The 26,312-nt window shown below is 28.8% G+C and overlaps 2 protein-coding genes and 1 long non-coding RNA gene across 5 annotated transcripts; 2 read left to right on the forward strand and 1 right to left on the reverse strand.

Moving 5' to 3' along the window:
• Nucleotides 1-5,375: 5,375 nt before the first annotated feature.
• LOC149882486 (uncharacterized) lies at nucleotides 5,376-7,396 on the reverse strand. Its single transcript, XR_016456684.1, has 3 exons — nucleotides 7,339-7,396; nucleotides 6,814-6,941; nucleotides 5,376-6,150 (listed from the first exon to the last, which is right to left on the reverse strand). It is a non-coding gene; the product is annotated as an uncharacterized LOC149882486 (long non-coding RNA).
• Nucleotides 7,397-10,168: 2,772 nt separating this feature from the next.
• LOC145193243 (prohibitin-2-like) lies at nucleotides 10,169-12,480 on the forward strand. Of its 3 annotated transcripts, none has more exons than XM_090100372.1 (2): nucleotides 10,169-10,260; nucleotides 11,650-12,480. In XM_090100372.1, exons 1-2 carry the CDS (start codon nucleotides 10,199-10,201, stop codon nucleotides 12,317-12,319), a joined length of 732 nt encoding a protein of 243 aa, XP_089956498.1. In that variant the 5' UTR covers nucleotides 10,169-10,198; the 3' UTR covers nucleotides 12,320-12,480. The 3 variants fall into 3 exon arrangements, with proteins under 3 accessions (XP_089956498.1, XP_089956500.1, XP_079926805.2); XM_090100374.1 differs by lacking the exon at nucleotides 10,169-10,260 and adding an exon at nucleotides 10,689-11,096; XM_080070679.2 differs by lacking the exon at nucleotides 10,169-10,260 and adding an exon at nucleotides 11,154-11,469 and having other exon boundaries at nucleotides 11,650-12,461.
• A 224-nt stretch (nucleotides 12,481-12,704) lies between these two features.
• LOC145193004 (all-trans retinoic acid-induced differentiation factor-like) lies at nucleotides 12,705-26,116 on the forward strand. Its single transcript, XM_090100375.1, has 9 exons — nucleotides 12,705-12,949; nucleotides 13,233-13,304; nucleotides 14,222-14,293; nucleotides 16,601-16,704; nucleotides 16,787-16,825; nucleotides 21,632-21,687; nucleotides 25,444-25,532; nucleotides 25,623-25,700; nucleotides 25,812-26,116. The coding sequence occupies exons 1-8, from the start codon at nucleotides 12,774-12,776 to the stop codon at nucleotides 25,672-25,674; spliced, it is 660 nt and encodes a 219-aa protein (XP_089956501.1). The 5' UTR covers nucleotides 12,705-12,773; the 3' UTR covers nucleotides 25,675-25,700; nucleotides 25,812-26,116.
• The last annotated feature ends 196 nt before the right edge of the window (nucleotides 26,117-26,312 follow it).

Raw genomic sequence — 26,312 nt, forward strand, 5'->3', positions numbered from 1 at the left:
GTTGCAAATGTTTTGTCCAATACTGTAAGTGTATAATGCGTGTTAGATACGGATTTAGGGTAGCTTAATTTTAAATTTTTTTTTATTAATAAACAATAAAAAATTTGCAGCCGGCGAAAATTTCATAAAAATTTGTAAAATTGTGTTATATACAGTGGAAATTCTTTTATTTTTCAGTGTTGTATAAAATTTTTACAACCACGTTTTTTTTTACTCCCCAGTAAAAAACCTCATTAAAGTTTTATGATCACCATGAGGTTTTTATTCCTCTAGCTAATTTGTATTTTGTGGCAACACGTATTTTGTGATAACGCTGTATTTTATCAATACTGTGAGGGCGGCATTTTTGTTTTGCAAAATAATTAATTTATTAATATAAAAAATTTGTTATTGCTATGTAGTAAGGTTTGGGAGATAGGAAGGTTTGGGCTCTAGGTTTATATGGAAGGGTATATGGAAGGTTGGGGTCGAGGTTGAAGGTTTGCTGATTACTTGGTTAGGAATGGGCAAGGTTTAATCGGTAAAGGGTTAAGGTTGTGTTTGCCATCCTCAGTATATTCTGTTATGCATCAAAACTCAACAAACGTTCTATTAGTGTGTAATGGTTAGCACTCTTATATTCATTACGTTTATAAAATACAAATGATATTTTCTTACTTTACTCGTAGTGCTTGATACTGTTTTGATCAATTACTCGTCATTTTGGTTCTTCTTTTTAATATCTCTTCTTTATTTGAAACTTCTGGTTATTCTTCATTAATCAATATTTCGTCTGATTTCTATTTAATTCTTACTTCTTCTGATTATCAAAAATGTCTTCTTCCTTTTTCTCTTTCAATCACTAAAATTTTCTTTCTTTAAAATTCTTCTTAAAAACTTTCTAACTTTCAAACTCTAATTTTCTTCTCTTTAAAACTCAGTCTTCCTCCTCCTCTTCCTCCTCCCAACCGTAAGACACTTTTTTTTTTTGAGCTTTTGTAGTTTTTCCTTGTTTTTTCCCGTTGTGATAACTTTTCATTTATTTATATGGCAGGTTGACGAGTCTTCGTGTTTACGTCTTTTCCCAGTTGTATTTAATTTTTCTCCTTTCCTTTTTATCATTTACTTACGTGAATCATCGTGTGTAAGTCTTCTCCCAGTCGTTGTTTTTAGTTTAATTCTCCCTCCTCAAAATACTTGCAGTCGCTTTAAAAGATGGTGGTTTCTTGAAAAGCAATAAAGAAGCGACTCTATTTCGTACAAATAATATTTAAGTTTTTTCTAATGTTTTAATGGAATGTATTATTAAAAATATAATGCTGGATATTGAAAATTGCCGACGTTTGTATTTTTTTAAAAAAACAAAGTATATCCTAAGACAGCTATTAAAGTAAAAGCTGGTGATAAATCAAATTTTCGAAGAAAAACAAGGCTATTCAGTCATAATTAGTAATAATGAGTTGTATCATCAAGGTAAATCTGACGTAAACCTGGCACACAATTGGAAACTCAATGTAAATATTTTAAACAACTATAAATATATAAACTGTTTACCTTATTACTTTACTTACTGCCTACCTAATAAATTTAATTCGACGATGCAACGTTTAAAAGTATTGAAAAATATGCGACCGCAAAATAAATTTTTACATAAAAATACAGTAGAAACTTAGTATGAGATTTTTACTGAGGAGTTAAATATAGATGAGAGTAAAAATCTTGTGCATCACCAGTTTTTTTTTTTTAGTGCTAAAACTTCAAAGGTAAGCTTCTTATTTTTTTTTTGAAATGCGTCTTCTAGAGATGTAGATTTCGTGATTCGATATTCTTACTCGTTAAGATTCGAGTAATAAACAATGGTTTTTTAATTTTTTACCTAATATTTTAATTAAACTTTTCTCTAAAAATTTGATTAAGATGGTTTAAGTTTTATGTAGAGTAAAATGCAAAATACACGAATTAAAGAATATTTTTTGACTGAAAATAACAAACGGAAATGCAAAGTGTGCGCAGAACAAAAACCAGCAAATTTTGCCGGAAATGTTCCTCATCTCAAAAACCATTTGCATTCAAAGCACAAGGATATTGTTACAGTACTTGGAATTTTGGAAAGGGGAAGAGTTCGAAACAACAATCATAATGAGGGTAACGGTGAAGAAAATGCTACTTTTGTTTTGCGTAAAAAAGTTTAATTTGGCTTCAATATAAACGATGCAGTAAGAGATTTCATAAAATCGATTCTGATGAGAAAATTGTCTGAAAGTTGCTGATAACATGGGAAAGAATGAGATAATTGGAAAGGCTCTAGAAGCTTTTGGTGTGAAATGGAATCGTCAGTAAGCAAAAGAATTTACTCTTTGAGCTGCTGATCTTATGAGTTTTACAAAAGTTATAGAAAAGGTATATACATCATTAATGTTTGACTCAGCCTCTTGTCTCAATACAAATGTTTTTCTGCAAGTATTCGGTATACAAAAATTTGTAAGATGGAACTTTGGAAATGCTAATTCAGCACGGACGGCAACTTGAGACGGTTGTAGCTGATCAGTTAATCACTCTGATTGCGAAAGTAGGGAAAGGGGCAGATGATATTTACTCAACTTGTTCAGATCAAGGAAAAAACATGATCAAATTTTCTGGTGCTATCAGCAAAATGCAAAAGCAAATAATCATTTGTAATAAGTTTGTTGAGAAAGCACAACAGTTTGATTTTGAAGATTTTGATCTGCTTGACCGAGTAAGTTTTGAAGTAGAATTTGTTGAAAATTCTAAAGATACAGATGATGCGATCGAAAGGCTGTCTCATAATCAATAGAAGAAAGGAAAATGTGTCAAAAAAAAGTATAGGCTACCAATGGAGCGCACGATTACCAAATGAAGAGCTCCCACCCAATACCAGACAAATCCAATGTTTACCAAAAACGAGATTATGTGTACTATGTAGTACAATCTAGTACAATAGTAGACAACGATTTTCAATGGCTTATGAATGATTTTCAAGCAAAAGCAGACTCTATCTTACTTTAATAACATAGACAAGTTACTTTTATGGTGCCAATATAAATCAAGGAATTACAAATATCAAGATATGTTAAAATTTTTAAAAATGGATCAGTCTGGTTTTGCGTGTGAGCTCTTCAATCAGCTGCAAAAGACGTAACAGAGCCTTTTGAATCCACTCTTGTTTAAATAAGAAAATTTGTTAGAGATACATAAGCGCCTAAACATGATACAATTTTTACTGATCTCGACAGAGCACGCAACGATATTGCCCTGAGATGGAGTAGTACGTATATTAAAGTATCAGACATAGTATAAAAACTCGCGATATACGAACAAATCGGGACAAATCGAAATAATCGCGAGCGAAGATTAAATGAAACCTGGAAGTTTATTTAGGAATATGCAAGAACATTTGAGCCGATATTTTATGCAATGAAGGAATTTCAAAGATCAGACTATACCATGTCGGACTTCTTTATACGACGGATGAGAATGGTGATGAATTTAGAAAAGATTACTGATGGACAAAAATACATTTAAACTTCAAAGAGTCAAGTTTTAAAGAAAAGTGTTTATCTTTTATGTGTTCGAAATGTTTTATAACTTTTAATGATTTGGAAATCAGTTCGATAAGACAATCCTTGTTGTTTGATAAATAGCTAGTTGGTATCTCTTCTTTCAGGAGGAGCTCAATGTCAAACCATAGATGTTATACCAAACAGAAGAATTCATCAGCAAATAACAAATAATTGTTTATAGTGAGCCACGTGTTGGTGTCAATGAAAAATTTATATTCTTGAATATTGGCACTTAAAACGTGAGGTACCTAATTGGAAGAAGAACATTCATTTGAGAACCCTCTTTTTTCGGATGAAACGTAAAATGCGATATTAATAGTTAGATAAAATTTGGTTTTGCTTGACAAAGTCAAGTTCAATAGGCCGGGTGAATAAAAATGAGCAACTGCTTGTACTCAGTAATTGGTCAGCTTTACGTGAATAAAAAGTTCAGCAGTTTTTTTCATATTTTTATTCGCGTAAAGGTAAGCAATTTACTCAGTAATTGCTCAATTTTACGTGAATAAAAGCTTAAGAAAAGTTGTTGAAGTTTTTATTCATGTAAAGCTGACCAATTACTGAGTAAAAGCTATTGCTCATTTTTATTCACCCGGCCTAATGACTTTAATCATTAAAAAAAAAAAGAAGATTCTTTTTAGTATTTCTTATTTTAAAATGCAAAGCACAACCCAAATTTTAACTCTTATTTTAAACACTTAGCAAAGTTAACTTTTGTTTTGATAATTAAATCTATATTTCTTTAACTTTATGTAATAAAATGAAAAGAATTACGAATGGAAAATGGCTGTAAAATATTTTTAAAATTAAAAAAATTTATTGTACCAAAACGAATATTTTTTGTTTTTTATATTTATAAAATTTCTTATTTTATTCGATAGTTTTTGAAAAAAGCCATTCTCTGATAGTCATAATTTTTATTTTAATACTCAAAATTTGGTAATTAATTTGGCAACTAAAACGCTATTTTTATGTCAAAGTTTTAGTATTTTGGGGAGTCGGACGCCAAGGGCTGCGAAAAAAAAAAAAGAGTCGTGAAGATTTCCGCCTTTAATCAACCCTGCACTTAGCTAATGAACTATATTCAACTAGAATTAATATTGCTTACTGCAACATTCCAAAATAATGCCATCACGTGCCCTTGATTAATAAAAAACATTTAGTCCCTATTCTTGAATCCGTATCTTTTATCGTCTCTAAATTGTGTGACATCTGAATGGTGGAAAAACTCATCAAGCCAAAAATATCTATTTGGAGATAATCGAGAAAAGGTTTTTGTTTACTATTTTAAGTTTTAAGTTGACAAGATAATAATGTTATTCCTATAAGCTTGAATTATGTTAAAAAAAAATTTTTTAAATTAAATTAAAAAAAGATTCTATTTAATGTTACTTGTTTTGAAATGGAATATATGAGAAAACCCAAAGTTCAGAATCTTGTCTTTAAAACACGCAAAAAGATAATTCACTTTTGTTATGAGAAAATACAGGTTAAAAAATATTTATTGCATTAATTTTGACACTTGTTTTTACCTAACTTTGATACGTTGAATTCAAATCTGACATCAGAAATTTTACATAGAATTTTTTTATTTTTGCAAATTTTAGGTAGTTAGCACATTTTTTCCGAAGTATTTCTGAATAGCAGATTTGAAACTGTTTGGAAAATTTTAGGGATATTTTAAAAGATTTTATTTTTTACAAAATTAAAAGATGACAAAAAAAAATCAATTTGTATAAACATTTTATTGCATAAACATCATCCTATCAAAGTATCAAAATTTTTATTAATTTTTAAAATTGATAACGTAAACTTTAATTTTGAAAAAATATTACTAAAAAATAATAAATTGGGAAGACACTTTCGCTTGTATCTCTTTCGTTTGTAAAACTCCTTTGAGTCAACATAATGATTTGCAACAATGATGCTCCAACAGTAGTCTGCCATCGTGTTTTAACAAAAGTCTTTAATAACGATCATCCATTCTTTTAAGGTTTTGGTGGAACCGCTCTCCTTTAAAAAGTCATCTTGACCGAGAAACTGGTTAAGATGACTATTTATAAGATGAAGTTTTATGCTCATTTCGCATCCAAGAGCACAAAAGGCTTTCAACGTTCTAAAAAAATCTGCAGAGCTTTCTGCTTTTTTATTTCCAAGAAAGTTTTTTACAACAGCCACAAATGACAACCGAGTCATTTTCTCTTTGTTATCGATTGTTTAAACAAATTCTTTTTTACTTTTAAAACTCTTCCTTTTTTTCTTCTATTAACAAATCTGGTAACACCCTTCGTCTTTATTTCTTCTGGTGGTAGTAGGCAAAAATACCGTCTGCAGTAAAAAAATGTTTATAAAAAAAGATTATATTTCTAACATACTTGAAAAAGATATTGACTAGTAAAACATTCTTTGTTTGGGGCCTCCTAGGGAATAATTATTTTGATAATGAGAATTGAGAATTTTTCTTTTGATGATGTCTCGAATTGCACTGGTGAGCGATCATTTTCAAAACAAGAAAAGATTGAACTCTCTGTCCTTAACATCGATTGAATTTGATGTTCCTTTAAATACTTTGATGATAATGTTAAACAGTCTTCTAGAAAAAAAGGAAAAAATTTCAGGTTTAAAGTTAACAATTATTTTAATGTTTTTCCTTTTAACGTTTTAAAAACATAGATTTTAAAAATCGTGATTATTTTGATTTCTAGCCTAGGGTCCCTGATGGCCCTGTTCACTTCAAAATGTTCCTTATCTCGTGCATTTGGCATCCCTACTTTAAATAAAGTTTAAATCGTCTTCATCGATTTATCAAAAATATAAAAACTAAGTTTTTCACTTATGACTTAAGAGCATTACTATCTACCATTCTTCAGTTAATTGAAGTTCAAGACATTTTTGGATTTTGTTTAGTATTAAATTTTTCGTGCTTTTTACACGAACTTTAATGTATAAAAACTTTGAACTACACTTAATCATTTTAAGCTAAAATGGCATCAATTTTTTCCGACTGTTTTTCTAGGGTGATTTTTATTTGGGATTTTGACCACAATTTACTTCTTAAATAAGCGTTCCGTTTTTTTCCTTCTTGCATATTTTATCAATACGTTTATGTAATAAAGTGTGCAAAGAAGCATCAATTTAAGGAAGAAAGAATAGAGGGATCGGAATTCAAGATCGGAATAAGAATTGCACTTTTATAGTCTGGACAGAGAGTGTAACATTTTTATAAGCGAAGTGGGTTGTTAAAGAAGGAGCGTACCGTGATACAAGTACACACACAAGTTAAACCAGGGGTTGCAAATGTGTATCATTCTCGAATGTCACTCGATTTATTTATAAAGCTTTACCGATTTAGTCGATTTTCAACATGCACCTGATATAGTTGTACTAAAAATACAAAAATTTAATCGATTTCGTTCGATCTAACATATTGTTATTCAGTAGTTTCAAAATAATAGGTACATTAAGATTTTTTGGTTTAAAACATTTTTAAACTACCTCCAAATAAAAATTAGCAAAGAATTAACATAAAGAAATATATTGATCTAAGAAAGATTTGTTTCCAAATAAATCCTCGGATTAGGATCCTTGGATTAGGATCCTTGGATTAGGATCCTTGGATTAGGATACCACATTAAAACAATTTTACTTTCAAGTATCGAGTATAACAAATAAATCAATGAATAAATAAAAAAATAAAAAAACAAATAAATCAATGAAGAAAACAAATATAGTAAAGCAAAATTGTCGCAACAAACAAAATCAAAATTAGTATTTTAAATACCTCTTTATAAAATCGTTAATAATCAGTTTATAAGTTTGTGCGCCGATTTTATTACCCGGTATGCTTTTTTATACTGGAAAAAAACTGAAAAAAACCAATGAACTATGAATAAGCTATTGAACTTTTTAGTTACTTGAATTGTAGAGAAATATTTTTCCTGACAACCAAAATAAAGTTTCTTTATAAAAAATACTTTTCTTAATGTTTTAGAAAACATTACAAATATTGTAATTTTTCACTTAAGATTAAAAAAATAATTAATGGTTCTCAAAGAGGAGAAGATATAGATTCAGATAGAAACTCAGGATAATTAGATGCAATATCGAGAGGTGCCTCATATGAAATAGAAAGTTCTATTTCAGACTCATAAGCAGTTAGTGATGCAACTGGATTTATAACGTCTGTTCTCTAAGGGTCTGCGTCTCGGAATCGTTTTCTTGAAATGAACCGGGAAAAGCGTAACGAGACGAGAAGTTTCCTGGAAAAAAATAACGAGACGCAGACCCTTAATATTAACTAGATATCTTACTCGCGCTTTCGCAGTGAAGAAAATTTTTTGCCAACCAAGTTTGTTTTGCCAGCCAGAAATGACGCACAGTGACTCAAAACAGCAAAAAAATGGCACTAAAACCCTCACAGTTTTTTGGTAAATATAGTGCTCTTTTTTAAATAATATTAAATCAGAATGATCATTTATTTAAAAAGTAAAAACAGTTTTTTAATAAAACTTATATTTTACATTTTATGGTAAAAAGAAGTTAAAAATTGTAATATTATTTTCAAAGAAATCTAAAAAATTAGAGATTTTTATTTAGTAAAAATGGAGAACTTTTAATTTAAGTTAAAGTCTATATTTACTTTGAAGATAATCTTGTAACTTTATATATTTTTTGAATTTGAGTTTTTTACTTGTATCTTGAATTTGAGTTTTTTACTTGTATGACTTGTTTCAACATATCAAATATAGTTTCAAGAAACATTTTTATCATCATATGCTACTTAGATATTTGTTTAAATGTTTTAATTTGAATAATGATTTACTATTCAAGAGGTGCTAGATATTTGAAATAGCATTACTTAACAACTTCAATATTTCCTGTATAATATACAAGTAACATTTACTTAAACATTATAGGGAACGTCATGTGGTAATTGTCAAAGAAGTTATAACATAAAATCTTAAACAGTGTAAAGTGAAAAATGATATAGAGTACTTAAAAATGTTTCTGATATATATTAATGATTTTAAAAACAGCAACAACAAAAAGGTTAGATCTTATCCCGAATATACGTGAATTAGGAGTGGATAAATTACCATTTTGGAAGGATTTACTTACCGAAATCAAATAAAACTGAAGAAATTAGCAAATAGAACATAAATTAATGCTACTTTAGATAGATTTATTTCAAAAGTGAAGAAAAAAACTAAAACATTGTGGTAGAAATTATGATTCTTTTATAGAAAAAGAAGACCAATGGCTTCAAGAAAATCTTATGACCAATAAAAGTAGCCATTTTTGTTCTGGAAAACCCCATAAACAATGGGTGGTCCTCGGAGAGCAAAGGAAAAGAGAAAAAATAAAAGAACTATGTATTGAACATCATGCTCTATTGTTAGTCTCTGCAAAAAGTACGCTTTTTAAAAAAACGTTTTATAGATCAAAAACGTTAAAGATACTTTGGATAACCTTTCCCTTAAATATGAGTGTAAAACAAACTCTTGCATTAGAAGTGAATACTGACTTCGGCGGTAAACAATGTTAAATGATCAGAAACTTAGCCCTTGGACATATATTTATCCACTTCTTACACGATATTTTAGTGGAAAAAGTTAAATACTATCCCAAAAATAACAATATCAATAATAGCAGCTGAAATAAATATTGGTAATTGTGTCAGAAATTCATTATTTAAATTTCACATTAAGGATTAACTAGTATATCTCGTTATGTTTCGTTATGTCTCGTTAAAAAGATGTAAATTCCGGGAAATTGTAAAGCTCCTTTTTTGTCCGGGACATCTCGTCTCGTCTCGTTATCGTCCCGGATTTCGACTGAAAATTGAAAATTGTCTCGATATTTGTCGCTAATCAGGACAAAGCTTTTAGGATCGTCTCGTCTCGTCTCGTTTTAAAAAAATAACGAGACGCAGACCCTTACTGTTCTCTTAAGTAACTCAACGATTTTTTTTCTGCCATTTAATTGAAGAAGGAACCGTTTCGAGTTCCACATCAGAATCTGACTCAAAATTGGTTCTACAATTATGCTGATAAAGAAGAGTTGGGAATCCTCGGACAATTACGAATAATTATGATTTTATCAATATGCAAAAGAAAAACTAAGTAAGAAAATTTATTAATGAACGTAGAACTGCTTATTTATTGATTTAAAAACAAAAACAAAAAAATGATAGGGAACTTAACAAAAGCACAAAACTTAAAAAAAATTATGTTAGAAAATCAACAACTTTCAAAATTGAAAGGTTCCCCCACCCACCAACCCCTTAACAATTTTTATATTTACATTTTAACTAATTAGATTTTGTTCATAATTTAGTTTAAATTACTTCACACAGATGTCGCACCTGTTGTTAGGATTACTCTCAATACAACTTTCATTCTCTTAGGATTATGGGATCTTAGGATTATGGGATATTTTTCAGAATTAGGGTTGTGAAATTAAAAAAGTCATAGGTATGCGAAACATTAAGCTTAACTTTTGTCAAAGCGGTATCAAATTTTCAAGAGTAGCAAGAATACACACACACACGCGCGCACACTTACACATACACACGCACCATCTAGTTTTAAATTAGCGTATTAACTATGAAGATTGCCAGAATTAGGACATGCACAAACACAATGTTTGAAAATATTTATGAAAACTTTGAAAATATCAAACATGGAATTAACGGAGGCAAAAAGTTAATCAATTTTTTTTTTTTTTTTTTTTTTTTTTTTTGTATGTTCTTGATGCATCAGCAAACCTTTGTATACTTTTTTTAACTAAACAATTTAAAATTCCAAAGTCAAAGTATTATATTTTATTTAATAGCAAACTAATAGGCTTACTACTTTAAACCAGAAAGGACTTCTGAAAGTCGGCTAGAATTAGAACGCGGCCAGATACAGGTCAGTTAACCCTATTGTAGCCCGCGGATCAAAAGCACATCGCTTCTCGGCCTAATGGCTAAGATCAAGTGTAGTCACTTGGATTGATTGCGAGCTGGCTAGGCCGGTGTACTTGTATTAAACTGATACTTTTCTTTTTTTTCCGCCCGTTCCTCAAAGGGGAGGCAAACTCAGGGTCGACGTGCTTCTGGGTCTTCCCTGGAGAGGTTCGGGCAAGTCTGCAAGGCATCGGCCGGAGGACTATAAACACTCAATACCTCAAAAGCACATCGTCTATTAGTAGAAAAAAATGCGATTCACTTTTAAGTTTTGTTGATTTTACCAAAACTTTCGTTTTGTTATTAATGCTCCTATAAACTAGTGAATGCCATTAGTGACTTTGTAATGGTAAAATTCTCCAACAAACAAAATCCAACCAAAAAGGAGAGGGAGGGAGGAAAAGAAGGAAAGAGTTGCGGGTAGCCTTGCATTTATGGCGTCAATCAACTTCAAATTTCTTCTCCAGTGGTCTTTCAACTAACTGTTTCAAACTTTGTAAAAAAAAAAAGTGGTTTTTCAATCAGTTATGTGGTTTTTTTTATCAACTATAAAAGACTTTTGTTTAATTCACAGAGCGCATACGTACCAGGTATAATTTTTTAATGTGCTGAGATTAGATATGGTGTACCACTGTGTTATAAACTTTACTGTTATGTTTTTTTATTTCCAGTAAAAAATAAACCTCTTAATGATAGTTGAAAATCAATTATTTAAAGGTACTACATATATATATGTTGGGTAGCTTCAAAAATGGCACAATTATTAAAAAAACTTGTCAGCAAATATTTAAATGGTATTCCTAAAGGGTCTTCTACAGGACTGACACTACTATTTGGTGCAGGCTTAGTAGGATATGGGTTAAAAGAGTCTTTCTACAGTGTAGATGGTGGTCATCGAGCTATTATTTTTAGCAGAATAGGGGGTATTCAGAATAAAGTGTATGCTGAAGGATTACATTTTAGGTTTTTTATATTTCACAATATTTTATGAGTTATAGTGCACAAATAACCACTTTCAATATTTCATATTTTAAAGATAACTCAAGCTCAAAAAAAAACCAGCTGCTATTCAAAGATAGCTACAGCCTAATTATTACTATTTATTACAATTAATAGCAAGTAATGTTTTTTTTTGTCTTGTAGGATTCCATGGTTACAATATCCTATTATTTATGATGTTCTTTCTCGTCCTCGAAGAATAACTCCTCCTACTGGAAGTAAAGATCTTCAAATGGTCAATATTAGTCTTCGTGTTCTGGCAAGACCCATGGCTTCATGTTTGCCACAACTGTACCAAACACTTGGTGAAGATTTTGATGAAAGAGTATTGCCATCTATATGTAATGAAGTTCTTAAAGGTGTTGTTGCAAAATTTAATGCTTCTCAGCTAATTACAATGCGTCAAGAAGTCAGTTTGATGATTAGAAGGGATCTTGTTGATAGAGCTAAAGATTTTAATATCATACTCGATGATGTGTCAATAACTGACCTAAGTTTCAGTCCACAATACACAGCTGCTGTTGAGTCTAAACAAATTGCACAGCAGGAAGCACAAAGAGCAACTTTTCTAGTTGAGCGTGCCATACAAGAGCGGCAACAAAAAATTGTAGCCTCTGAAGGTGAAGCAAAAGCTGCTATGTTATTGGGGGAGGCTATAAAAGAAAATCCTGGATATCTTAAATTAAGACGTATCAGAGCTGCACAAGAAATATCTCGAGTTGTTGCAAACTCTCAAAACAAAGTATACTTAAATTCTAACAACTTGCTGTTGAACATTAAAGACACCAATCAAATTGACCTTGGATTGAAATAAACTATTTTTTTTGTTAACTCTTTAATTTGTAGAAGAAAATCAAAGTCTTTTTTCTAGCTTTTTGATAGACTTTTCTTGTATTTATTGTCATTGACTATTTATCTGTTGCAATAACAAAAATGAAAATTTCTGGTAGAGTTAAAATTTTAATTATTTCAATGTATATTGAAAAAATGCCTATTAGTAATTCATTCCCATGTTTGTCATTTGTAATGCATTGCTAATGAAAACATAATCCTTCCTTGATAATATGGAAAAGTTTAAATACATATTTTTAAATATACAAAATATATTTTGCATCTTTTATTAAATATACATGCAAATCTTCTTGTATCAAATTGATGAAAAGTAACAACATATATTGAATTTTGAATGAACATAAAATTAAAAGATGAAATTTTTTTAGCAATATTTTACTAAAAATTTAAAATTGTAAATCAGCAAATATGGCATAATGAATTTTCACATTTTCCTATACTTGTTTATATCTATTGCAAAATGTAAGAGTTGCAATTTCTGTTTGGATGAAAAGCAAACTGAAGAAAGTAAACAATTGCTTCTCGATTTTTGTCATCATCAGTATCCTGATGGGAGGTGTTGCTACCAAAACCATACAAATATATTAACCGGGTTAGTTTTTATATGCTTTAGTGTGTCTTTACACTTTGACATGCTTTTCAGAGTGTCTTCAAATATTTTTTACAATATCATATACAACAATATTTACATACATACATACATACATACATACATACATACATACATACATACATACATACATACATACATACATACATACATACATACATACATACATATATACATACATACATACATACATGCATATAATGTGTGTGTATTGTTGCTGAGTATTGAGATAAAAATGTTTTTTTTTTGTTAATTATTTCTTTAGTGTTGATCTGAGCAATTGCAGCTTGCAAAACTTGGATATAATAAACTCTCAACGACTAACTATTAAGTGGCTGTAAGTTTTTATAAATATTTTTTTTAGAACTTGCATCTAGCATCAATTAATTGAATCTCTATGTTCATTTAATTGAAGACAATAACTGTTTAATAATCATACTTTTATTCTCTTTTTAAAAAAGTTATGAATGCTGGAGTCTTTCAAAACTTAGCAAGTTAATGCAACAAATGACCATATTGATGGCCATATTGATGCATGTAAATTAGAAGCATAGTTTAATGTTGCATTTTATTTAAAAATATTTGTTCTGCAGAGAACTAAACTGCTTATTTTAATTAAAAGGAATAACGTTTTGACTCCTATTAATTATATTATGTTAATTATGTTATTTTAATTATGCTATGTTAATTATGTTATGTTAATTATGTTATGTTAATTATGTTATGTTAATTATGTTATGTTAATTATGTTATGTTAGTTATGTTATGTTAATTATGTTATGTTAGTTATGTTAATTATTATGTTTATGTGTGAAATATAAGAAATCTTTAGTTAAGGATTGAAGTTTGCTTCACCGTATTGAACAAATAGTTTAGAGGCCTAATAACATTTATGCAAATATGTTCGTTATAAAATGTGTAACATTAAAAAGGTTTGTAAAAGTAATCAGTTGTAAAAACAGTTTATTAATCAATCAAATAAATACATAAACCAAAATACTTCTGTATTTTTGACTTCTTGTGATAAGCATGGTGAAATTACTTTTTTTTGATAAATTCTTGTTTTTAAATTGGTATTTGCTTTTTATTGCTATTTAAATTGGTATTTGCTTTTTTAAAATTAATTGTAGGTTTGATAAAACACAACTTGAGATATATTATCTTTAATGTCTCATTCTTAGAAAAAAATTCTCTTAATATCTCCATTTACTATATATGAGATATTACTGTTTATGAGATATTTTACTTTTGTAGTGCAATCAACAAAAATGCAAATTGGAGTTCAAATAAATCTGTTTACAGAGGTTTTAAAAATCTTTCTTCGTTGTAAGTTTGTTTTTATTTACTGGTTAATAGTTTTAGAAATGGTACTGACAGTTCAAAAATGTCTATTTTTATATTTTCTCCTCATCATGTCTTATCATGTAATAAATTATTATATAGTGATTATATTTAAGATTTATAACTACATATCTTTTACATATCTACTATATCATAATTTTGTTACATTATGTTATGTATTTCAGTTATTTATCATATTATATCATGTTTAATAAATTTTAGAGGCTATTTCACATTGACAAATATTAACCAAATTGTTTTTTATTTATTTAACTGGCATTCTATTGGCTAACTCTTAACCCTATTGGTCTTAGACACAAATTTCTTAGTATTTACTAATCTTTTTATATTTCTGGAAAAATGTGCCTTGTTAAAAATGTAAGCAACTAAAAATCTAAGTACCATTAATGTAATCTTATAAAAAGAAAGCAGAAAATACAAAACATTCAAATCCTCTACCTTAACTCTTTCACTCCCGGGCTATTCTCTGCTACATTCCCAGGTTTAAAGTTGCTATTACTGACTCAAATACATTAAAACTTTGTGGTGACTAAAATAATAATCAAATTTCTCTCTCTCAAACTTGGTCCCTTTCTTACTTCCATATTTATTTGACAAACAAATATTTAAAAATTTATATATCAGGTCATTAAGACATTACATGACAAATAAAAAAAAACCATCTGCATGCTTCATAAATACTCTTCTTGGCTCAAAAATCCAAAAATAAGTCAAAAAATATGTATTAAAAACAACAAAAATTTATTGAAAAACAGCCATAATAAAATTAGTTCAAAAAAGTTTGTCATAAAACTGTAGAAAAAGGAGAATTTGTAAAAGTACGAGTTTTCAAAATAAAAATTTTAATTACACGGTTTGTGATATGAAACAAAAAAAAAAATTGCAATTGTAAAAAAAACTTAATTGTCCATCCATGTAAAAAAAAAAAAAAAAAAAGTTACAAGGAATGATTAACTCTAGTATGGTAAACATCAAAATGGGTGTCTGGGTGAAGCCCTGGTTCAGATGGGCAAAGTTTCTGTTCAGGAAATTATCAAGTGTAGCTAAATGAGAATCTACAACAATTTATATATTCCTCTTCATAATCCTAATCTTTAACAAGTTCACTTTCTTCAACTAAAAATTCACCAAGCCCCATATCAATCACTTCTATCACTCATAACTATTTTTAAAATTTCATCCATATTTGAATGAGTTCTTATGTAATGTACCATTTATCAAAAAGCTACATCTTTTGAACTAAGATTTTAACAAGTACTTTTCAGTCAGTAATGTATTTATTATTCTATTTTCTATACCTGTAAACAACAGTATCAATATGTTACAAAACTGTGTGCAAATTGCTGAAGTTTACATGACCTGCACAACTGATTACAAGGAGAAACTCAAGGTTATTTATGACCCCCTGTGCAGGTCACAGGGAGTGAAAGAGTTAAGTGAAGATAGTGATAAAGTTGCCTATATAAATTGGTTTACAGCATTTAAATGCCACTATAAAAGAATTACTTTAAAGAAATGTTTTAATAAGCAGTCATAAATTATTCATAAATTGTTACAACTTATTTAAAAAATGATATTGTTACTTTCAACTTAAAGATCCCAAGTTCTAACATTTTATACAGTTAATAAAAGCCTTTTTCCAGTACCACCAATATCATTACATGGCAACTTCCCATGGCTTGTTGCAAAGAAATTCCTGATGCAACTAATAGAAAAATCTTCAGCATGGTGACAAATTATAAAAATGATTGCAGTTTTTATACTGTCCTGAGCAGCCATCAGAAATATAATGAATTTTTGTGGTTGTAACTTTTGAACCATTTGAGCTCACTTTTTGCAATTTTCCATGTTTCATTGATAGGTACCACATGTTAAAATTGAATGGGGATCTGAGTGGGTGGGTGAAAAAATTAAATTTTTTGTCCCACTTTGGCATGGAATTACCCACTCATGATTTGAAATTTGGTTTAAAGATTTTAATAAAAAAAAGTTTTTTTAAAAAATTAAGTTTTTCATTAAAATCTTTGTTCTTTCAGCCCTTGATATTAATACTTTACCATTATTTCAATGCGCTGTTAGAGATACTGAATTCCCTCAATGAAGCTGTAATGAACTGATAATCTTATTTTTATCTTGTTTACTTTTCTGCATCTTATGGATTCTCATCATGCTGCAGTGATGAATAATCAATTAGAATGTGAAGCCATTCCATCAAAGCTTTCTTTAGATAATATTGGTTATTTTCAATAAATACAATAAATTTGTTTTTAGGGTAATTGATAAATCCCAGAAATGCGATAAACAATTTTCACAGACTCAAGTTAAAAATGATACTTTACTGTGTACTGATCCAAAAGATGCTTGCACAAATAATGGTTTGTTTTTGGTATTTATTTTATTTAATATTACTTTAATGCATTAACAAATTTATATGAAAGTTAATATATTTTTATATAGATTGTCCTGATAATTCCAATTGTCAACAGGATGGTCCAGGTAATAGCTAAAGATGATTTATTCTTTTATTGTCACATTTCTTGGCATGTTTGGATTATAACTAGTTAATGTAATTTTGGGTACAGCTTAATTTTGTTAATGTTATCCTCATGCTAAAGTTCCAGAATAATCTGAAAACAAAAATGACTTTAATAAAATTAAAGAAAATGCAACTGAAAAGTTAATTTATTCTGTTTTAGAGTTTAACACAATTTACAATAGAATAAGTGTTTTTAAAAATATTGCTTTAACTAATGTTGTACTAATGAAGAAAAGTTTTCACAAATGAGTTCTAAAGAACCTGGTTTGCATTCTTCGTGAGCTAATTTTTTTGTAAGCTCATTTTTTTGTAAGTCTGGCATTGAATTCACTGTTCACTTGATTTGCTGTTAGCAAATGATTTTAAAGCATGAAATACATAGATATTCTTGTTCTTCAGATGAATATGAGACTGTCAAAGTGTTTTTTTTTAGCAATATTTAACTTTGATTCTATTCTACAGCTATTCACAACAGATTTATGATTCCTAATAGTTTTAGTCTCATAAGTTTGCCTCTTCTATCATTAGCAAGCCATGATTTGACAGGTAAACTGGTTAGAATCATAGTTGGATGCTTTTTCCTACCTCTTTTTGATGCTAATCTTGGGCATGCTTTAGGCAGTGCCCTAATACTTTCAGGTGGTATGATTGAATTTTTAAAAACTAATGGAGTGATTGGACCATGGTCAAAGATTTTATTTGCTATAAATGGATCTTTTATTTTTGTGTCAACCTGAATAAGCTGGTATCTGAATAGATTCTTTAAACTTTTTATTTCCTGGTTTTGGTTGAATTGAATAAGGTAGGCAGACTTCAGTTACATAATTACGACAAAAGTCAACTTCAGTAAAAATATCAAGATTTAATGGGTAAAGACTTGTTGCACCAAAATTACTCAAAATATTTTTGGGAGATTCACCTTGTGAAAGTGTGATGTTTACAATTTTCAGAATATCATATTGTAATGATTTTTCCAGGATTCATTCGTTACCATGAAGTCATAGCAGTATTTATATAGTTTTTTAGTGGACTGTAGACTGCCTTATCCAAGGACTACAACCTGTATGTGCAATGTGGTGGAAAGTTAAGGATTACTAACTCATTTTATACAAAATCTAATCCTTCAATACTGAGGTAAATTTCATGATTACCAATAAACATGGCTTTTCTTTAGTGCATTTCGGATTGCATACAAAATGTTGACAATATTTTACAAAGTTTTGTTCCATCTGACCATGTTTCAATCCCTTTTTAGCAATAACTTTTTTAGATACAGTATGAACTATAACTGTTTTGTCCACGTTCCAAATGTCATTGGGTAAGAATGAGTAATTATGAAGACAGTATTAAAAGTTGTTGAAAAATAATGCAACATTCTGCTTATTGAAACTGGTTGCTCAACTTAAACTAGTACCTTCAAGTTGCCTAATAGAAATGTTTAAATGCCACTTCATGGATGCAGTAAACCAATCTTTACCAGCTTGTTCTTTTTTAATTCAAGATTTGGGAACTTTTTATGTTATTTTAATTGGAAGCTGGAAAGCAAGCTTTTTTACTTCAGTAGAAATTAGCCCAAAATAACTTTCTGCTACTCGCAACAGTAAGGTGACCAGTTCTTTTTCTACTGCATCTGGCAATGTAATTCGATTTTTATATCCAATATTCATGTAGATGGGCTCTTGACTCTTGTTAATTAGATCTATTCTAGAATCATGTGATAAGTTAGTTAGAGCAATTTTTTTACAATAACATGTTAATGTTCTATAGTCATTTCCATTGTCTTTTGCTGCTGATTAGATAGATATGTTATCAATCTTTACATCTTTAACTACATACTAGAAAAAGCTGAAAATAACTGTGAAAATGTCTTTTTTTATTAAGGCTTCTGTTGTATTAATAATTTTGAGATGAATTTTTGTCCATAGTTAATGTTACTTTTACTAAATACCCAATCTTTCCTTCCCTCCAAAGCCACACCAAATTGTCACATTTCCTCCACCATGTTTCACCATATAATTTAAACAGTTATTATTCACATGTTCCACGACCTCTCTTCAAATATATTGAGGCCTTTTAGTACCAAATAACTCACACTTTGATTCACCTGTCCAAAAAACTCTGCTTTATTGCTCTAATGTCCAAAATTGATGTTTTTAGGCCCACTGAAGACATTTTACTTTGTTTATGTGTTGCAATAAAGGTTTGAGACAAATTATTCAAACCATTTAGACACAAACTACACAATCACCTCTTAACCGTATCACTTGATATCAGAGTTTGACTTGTTTGATTTAAGTATTCTTTTATATTGTTGCTGTTTGTCTTCTATCTCATTTGCTTATGATTGTATGGTGTTTATCTTTACTTTCTGAAGTACATTTTGACCTTCTACAACATTTCCTTGTTGCATTTCTTGCTGTATTTTCAAAGCAAGCCAAGATGTACGTAACACTTGATTTTGTAATTTTTGATCTTTTGGCAATTTTTTCAAAAGTATAACCTTTATCTAAAATTTGATTAAATATTTGACAAAATTTGAATTTCACGTAATTCACTTGAATGTTAACAACTTTTTTTTACTTTTCATATAATATATGTAATAACACTACAGTTAGAAATATATGTAATAACACTACAGTTAGAAATATATGTAATAACACTACAGTTAGAAATATATGTAATAACACTACAGTTAGAAATATATGTAATAACACTACAGTTAGAAAATTGTTATTTGAATTAAATAAAATATTTTAAAAAAAATGAAAATTAAATTATTAATATTAATAAATAAGTGGACTAAAATACTTACCAACAGTTTTAATAAAGAATTACAAAATTGAAAGATTCTGTGCATCAAAAAATGATATTGGTTGGAAGGAAGTTTACTGCCTGTTATTTCAGTTAGACAACCACCCATTAAACAAATTTCTTAGGTTTTACTGTTGCATTTACTGTCAGTTGCCATGATAAAACAGAATAATAACAAATGATCAAACAAATGCAGATCAACCACTGGTACTGGAAATAAGAAATACTAGCCTTCCTATTATAAAACAGGGCCCTATAAATACATGAATTCAAAGCACCTACATCTTACACTCCCAGGAAGAATATAATCTACAGGGTATAGGCATAATGTGTGTGACATGAAAAAGTGATTATACATTTAAGCAAAACAAATAGAGATAACTAATATAGAATTCAATTAATAATTATAATTACATTTAATATTATTTTTATAATTAATGTTTAATTATTAGTAGACTGAATTTAACTTTCTGCATAGCACTAAGATTGTCAAAAAACCTTGCCAATTGTCCTGATTATTTTTTCTTGTGATTATATTTTAAACTAGGTGGAAAACACCTTTTTTCATTTTACAAATAATTCTAATTAAAGAACAGTATTAGTTGCATAAATAGCAAATAAAATTTATTAATGGATTTTGGATCACATTTTGATGCTTCTTAATGAAAATTAGAAAAAAGTTTATTTCAATAGTTTGTGGACTTCACACTAATCAATGTCTGAGATTTTGTCACTAAAGAAGTTTTTATTATATCAGTTTTGGGATTAAATCAGAATTTTTCCCAAACCGTCCTAGAGGAAGGTGATTGGTCTATATTCACATGCTGTGTGGCTTAACTTAGGCCACAGATTGCATTGGCTTTGTCAACAGTCCATTCTGTTAAAATTTGTGTAGTTTCATTTCTTTGGTGAACTCTGGCAATCAACTTTACAAAAAGTTAAATCAAAGTAAAGTATAACTGGACTGAGTTACCAGGTGATATTTTTAAGCAGTTAAAGAGTTTCTGCTATCAGGGTAAGAAGTCAGACTAAGTGTTATGTCTTATATAAAATCATTACATTTGAATACTTATACTCTCAGTATAAGTATTCAAATGTAATGCAATTTTATTAAAATTACAGACATAGTTTAGTGCAATTTTATTAAATAACAGACAGGGAGTAAAACTGGAAATACCAAACAAGCAATAAAAAGAACTCTAATATTAAACAAAAAGCCTGGTTCAATTATTGATCTACTTGGCTGGATACTTGATATCTATGAGTTTTTGCTTTTACTGTTTTAAACGGAAAAATGGTGTATGTTTTGTAATGAACCAATATCTGTACCATTCTTTTCTACTCGTAGCCAGTTCATTGAGAGTTGTTTTAACAGTTACAAAAACTTCCCTATCCATGTATGAGGAAGATAGAAGAGAACTCTAGACTTCCTCACATGATACTAGTCTACTAAGTGAGCCAAACTTTTTTAAAAATAGTTAATAGCATAAATTATTAGAATAATTGAGTATTTAACTAAAATTTATACTTAAATATGAGTTTTTATTATAATTTCTAAATAAAAACACATTTTGTTTCTTTTTTACACCATTCCTCACCTTTTTTTTTACAATATTTTGCAAAAACCTTTTTTTTTTTTTTAATGATGCATTTTAAAGTGTTTTTTTTATTCTTATACACATTGCTATCATCTATAATTTACTTTTTCTAAAATTCCTACATAAAAATGCATAGCGATGTTTTTCTGATACTAATTTTAAATATATACTATAAATTGTTTACCTCTTAATTGGGAATGTAAGTTGCATTAGCACTAGTTCTGTAAATAGATTTTATTAAGTTCTTCTAAGTATCTTTATAAAAGTGAGGCTATTAACATTTTTTGTTATTTATTTTATATCTTTACTGTGTAACGTGTTTTTTTGAAGTTTAATGCAAAAATGTTTTATTTCTAGGTCTTTTTGCATGCATGTGTGATGTTGACTGGAATGGTTATCGATGTCTAAGAAAGGTAATTTATAATGATAATTGCTTTAATGAAATTATACATGCCTGTTAAATAAACTTGTCCAGAGCATTTAAAGATAAAAATTTATGTTAGGATAAGAAACTTGTTATCTGATGATGAGAAAATTTTTTTTTTTTTTTTTTTTTTTTTTTTTTTTAGATATAATTGTAAACCCAAAATAAAATTTAAAATTACTATTTAATAATAAAATAAAAAATTATTATTTCTGTACCATTGATACATAAATATATAAATATTTTTGTACTTAAATATTTTTGTAATAAATAAGATAAAATTATTATTTCTGTATCATTGATACATAAATATTTTTATTTTTTAATTAGACAAAAAATTTTGATCACAAGTAACCATAGTTTTTGGTCCATCATTTTTATGTTATAGTCCTGTGATACAACAGTGATTGTACAAAACAGATTTTCAATATTGCAGTTAAAGCCACATTGATTTAAATACATGCAGTAGTGTTCAAAAGTATTTCAGTTACCAGTTTATGGTTAAGAAAAATTGAATGTAGTTGGAGATCATTTATTTTACATTAAATGTATCTAACTGACATTCTAGTTTAGTATAATATTTTGTTGGGCTTTATATTAATATATTTTAAATAACTCAATCAAAAAGTCAACAAATATTTTTACTTTCAATTATATTCGAAAAGAAAGGGAAAAAAATGAAAACTAGCACAGTTTAAGAAATTTAAAGTTATGTTGATATTTGGTAGCATAAGCTTTTGAGGCATCCTTAGCAGTGCACCTTGAAGCATTGAGTCAACAAACTTATTGTCTATTTTCCATATTTTTATTTGGCATATTTTTTGGTGTAAAACTGCAAACAAATCCCTTTTGTTAGTATAATTTTCTTTTCTAATATGATTTTCAATCTTCTCCCATAAATTTTCAATGGGATTTAGATAAATTTTTCAGCTAGGCCTCTCCAAAACATGGACTTTGTAAGATGTGAATCACATTCGCATCATTTGAAGTGTGTTTAGGGTCATTATCCAGCTGGAAACATCATCATTGACACATTTTTGCTTTGAAGTGTTGTAGCATATGATTTTTCATCGTATTGGTATAGTATTTGGCACCCATGATCCTCTCAATTTGAACTAATGGCCATTTATAGTCATTAGAAAGACATCCCCATGCCATGATGAACATCCCCATGCCATGAACCTTTGTGTTTTATGGTTGGTGCTGTGTGTTAATGTGCATAATACCATCAGATGATACCTAACACCATCATAAACAAATTTTATTTACTACTATCACTTTGCAACACTTTGCTCCAATTTTGTTTAGTTCAGTGTAGAAGTTCTTTCGTGAACTTTACTTGAGCCATTCAGTTTTTTTTTTTGAAATCAAAAGTTCTTTTTTGAAGTCCAGTTCTTTTTTGAAGTCCAGTTCTTTTTTGAAATCAAACATTTTCAACTTTTCTTCCAAATAGATTGTTGTTACATAAATATCTTTTTACAGTTTCAGTTGAAAGTTAAAATTTTTTATTATTTATAAAAATATTTATCAGAATATTTTTTGTAATCAGAAGTTATCTGTGGTGCAATAAGGCAAGCATCACTTTTTGACATTTGGCACAGCTGGTGATTGTCCCTTTCAGTAGTTTTTGTTGGTTGACAGATTTGGGTTTTGTTTCTAAAGTTTCCCTGCGTGCTTTCATTTTCATTCAAGCAAAATACATACAAACTGTTTGGATGCTCCAAATTGATGAGCTGCTTTTGTTTTTGTTATTCCTCGTTTATCAACTGCACTTAGTAATGAATTGCAAAGATATTTACCATACTCCTTGTGTTTTCCCATTTTTAAATGTGATTTTAAAGATTTTCAATTGAATTTATTTGAAAAATTCTATGTAGGTTTTAGAATAAAAAAAAATTCAAAAATCAAAAGTAAAAATACTTTTAAACTAACCTTTTTTTAAAAATAATATAAGCTGAATGAAGTTATTTGTTAAAACAACAGAACTTCTACCAATTAAAGCTGTTTGTTTGGGTGAACATTCCACAGATAAAAGAATATTTTAGATATTTTTGTTAAATAAATATTTTTAGCCGTTGCTGTAATTAGATATAGTTTTTTGACAAATTTTTTAATATCAAATAAACTAGGACTAAATCCAAATAAACTTGTATATGTCATTTGTAGTCAAGTTCTGTATTCCAAAGTAAAACTTTCATATTCCATTTACAGTAATAAATTCCTGTGGACAATATAGAAGTAGCTAAGGTCTTCATCAAATCAAATCCTATTAATGTATTATCTGGGTTCTTACTTAATATTGAATCAATCTTGTGGACTCTTGGTTCAAATGCAGTTTTTACTCTAAATCCTCTTTCTTTGATGTATTAGAACCCTTGAATTTGTTTTGAAATTTGTCCTATGTCTTAAATGAGTCTGTCACTTATAGATGGAAATGTCAAAATTTTTCTTAAATATGTTTGGGATAGTCCATCAAGGTTTACTTTCTTTTACATATTGTACAATTTTGTTAAGTTGAGGACAGGAAAAAACTTGCATTCAAATTGCATTTTTATGAATAAATTCTCTGAATTCTCCTTATGTTCACAACTAACTTTGCACCTTTTACTGTGAGGTGCAAATTTTTTTCTCAGATCAAATCCTTTGGCATTTGAAAATTTCCATAGAATTTTCAGTCATATTTTTGATTGCTTATGCAAAATAACCTTAAACACCTTGACCACCAATAGTATTTTCGTAAAATGTCCAAAAATTGTTTTTAGGTTTAATTTGGTATAATGGGTCAAAATGCAGTTATTTCATTTGTTTTAAGATATTTTTGAAGTGATATATTGTGTGTTTTGATATGTCAGCCACCAGTGGTTGACATGGCATTGCATTGGCCACACTATTGGTCATGTTGCAACCTCTCACCATTATTTTTTGGCATTATTGTAATGTATAAACACTAATTTCATCACGATAAATTATTTTTCAAAATTAAAATTCTGAAGATGAAAAAAATTAAAAATCAGAGAAGGTACAGCTCGAACAACAAGAAAGTGTTGCAAAGAATGTTATAGCTATAATGTAAAAGAATATAGCAGAACATACCCCAGAAATAAAACCATTAGAGTCAAAACATACTGTCCAGTATGTCCAACTCAACCACATTATTACCTAAAATGTTTCAATAAAATATATTTTTAATTTTGGGCTTTATTTTCTTAACTTTTTTTTAGATTTGTTTTATGTTTGTTTTTAATCATGCTTATGTTATTTTTTACTCAAAATCTTTTTTATATAAACATCATGCATGTGTTTTATTTCAACCAAAAATCTATCATATTCATGCATATCTTCGAGACTATGAAGATATCCTAAAGCTATATTGAAGGAAGATAGAAGAGGGCCGTGTCAGCCATGTTCAATAGTTTTTTATTACAGTGTGCATGTCCGATGGGCAGAATGACAAGCTAAAGTCAGATATGTTGTATCAGCTGACATGGCCTAATTGGAATAGCTTGGTGTTAGCCACCAGTGGCTGACACAGCGGTCAACATGTTAATTAGTAATAACATTTGGCTATTTACTCAAAAAGTTGAAATTTATAGAATAAAGAACCAAATGACTTTAATAAATATTTCAAGCTTTATCTAATTTGACACTACTTTAATTAGTTGTTAGATGATGGGTTCTTTTTATTGTAAAAGGTAAATTAAAATGTACTGGGAAGGCTAGTTAAAACAAACTGACTGTATTTTAGGCTCATTTCCCTCTTGTTAAATGGATGGTTGGATTTTCTGCAGCAACAATTCTCATATGTATTACATTGGGCATCTTGCAGAGGAAAGGGTGAGACATTTTTAAATTGTTTTTCTGACCCTAAAGAGTTGCCTTATAAGGAATCTTTTTCTTACAATTTGCACTTTACTTTTTTTTAAGATTAAAAAATGGAAAAGAGTATATGCTACAAGAGCATTTTTATAATACTTAGTATTTCTACAATAAGGTTTGTTATTGGTAAGTTTAATTTCAAATTTCTTTGTCAGAATCTTAATTTCTATTGAAGTTATCAGTTATAGTGTTTTTATGATCATCTTGGATTCCCATCTTTATTATTTTTATTTTCAGAGATTGAAAGTATCGTAACAGTTTTGTTTTAGTCAAAAGCGTTTATAGTTTTCTGAATTTTCGTAAATGCAACCCAATTTCCCTGAATAAAAGAGTGGTTCCAAATTTGCAACAATTTGTCAAATTGGTTTCTTGTGATTCATTCTTCCATGGAAAAAACCTTTCGTTATTTAATTGTATTAGGGAACAGAACTTTTTATATATTTAATTGTGTTGAGGTTTTATAATTTATTTGGATTGAAATTTTATAATTTAGCAGCAAAGGGCAATTTTTGGTTGATGATATTTTTTATCCATTTCCCAAATTTTAGTTTTTTTAGTTTAATAATTGCTACGTGAGAGGTGGTGCTCTATTTATCTCTGCTTCTTTCTTATTTATCTCTGCTCCTTTCTTATTACTTCATTTTAATATTTTGTTTAACTCATAAAAGACTTATTTTACTCATGAAGACATTTTAAAATGGTTTTGAGTTTTAAATAAAGATAAAATTATTTACTTTT

The sequence above is a fragment of the Hydra viridissima genome, unplaced genomic scaffold, assembly GCF_058129835.1.
Source record: "Hydra viridissima isolate aposymbiotic clone 2 unplaced genomic scaffold, HvirCarnegie_v1 scaffold_10, whole genome shotgun sequence".
NCBI classification, from domain to species: Eukaryota; Metazoa; Cnidaria; class Hydrozoa; order Anthoathecata; family Hydridae; genus Hydra; species Hydra viridissima.

What these genes read in the sequence shown, in the direction of transcription:
- LOC145193243 (XM_080070679.2), top strand. Translation starts at nt 11,258, where the DNA reads ATGGCACAATTATTAAAAAAACTTGTCAGCAAATATTTAAATGGTATT. An exon ending in GCTGAAGGATTACATTTTAG is followed by an intron (nt 11,470 to 11,649) that starts GTTTTTTATATT and finishes TTTGTCTTGTAG; the next exon opens with GATTCCATGGTTACAATATC.
- LOC145193004 (XM_090100375.1), top strand. Translation starts at nt 12,774, where the DNA reads ATGAATTTTCACATTTTCCTATACTTGTTTATATCTATTGCAAAATGT. An exon ending in TTTAAAAATCTTTCTTCGTT is followed by an intron (nt 14,294 to 16,600) that starts GTAAGTTTGTTT and finishes ATTTGTTTTTAG; the next exon opens with GGTAATTGATAAATCCCAGA. An exon ending in GTTATCGATGTCTAAGAAAG is followed by an intron (nt 21,688 to 25,443) that starts GTAATTTATAAT and finishes ACTGTATTTTAG; the next exon opens with GCTCATTTCCCTCTTGTTAA.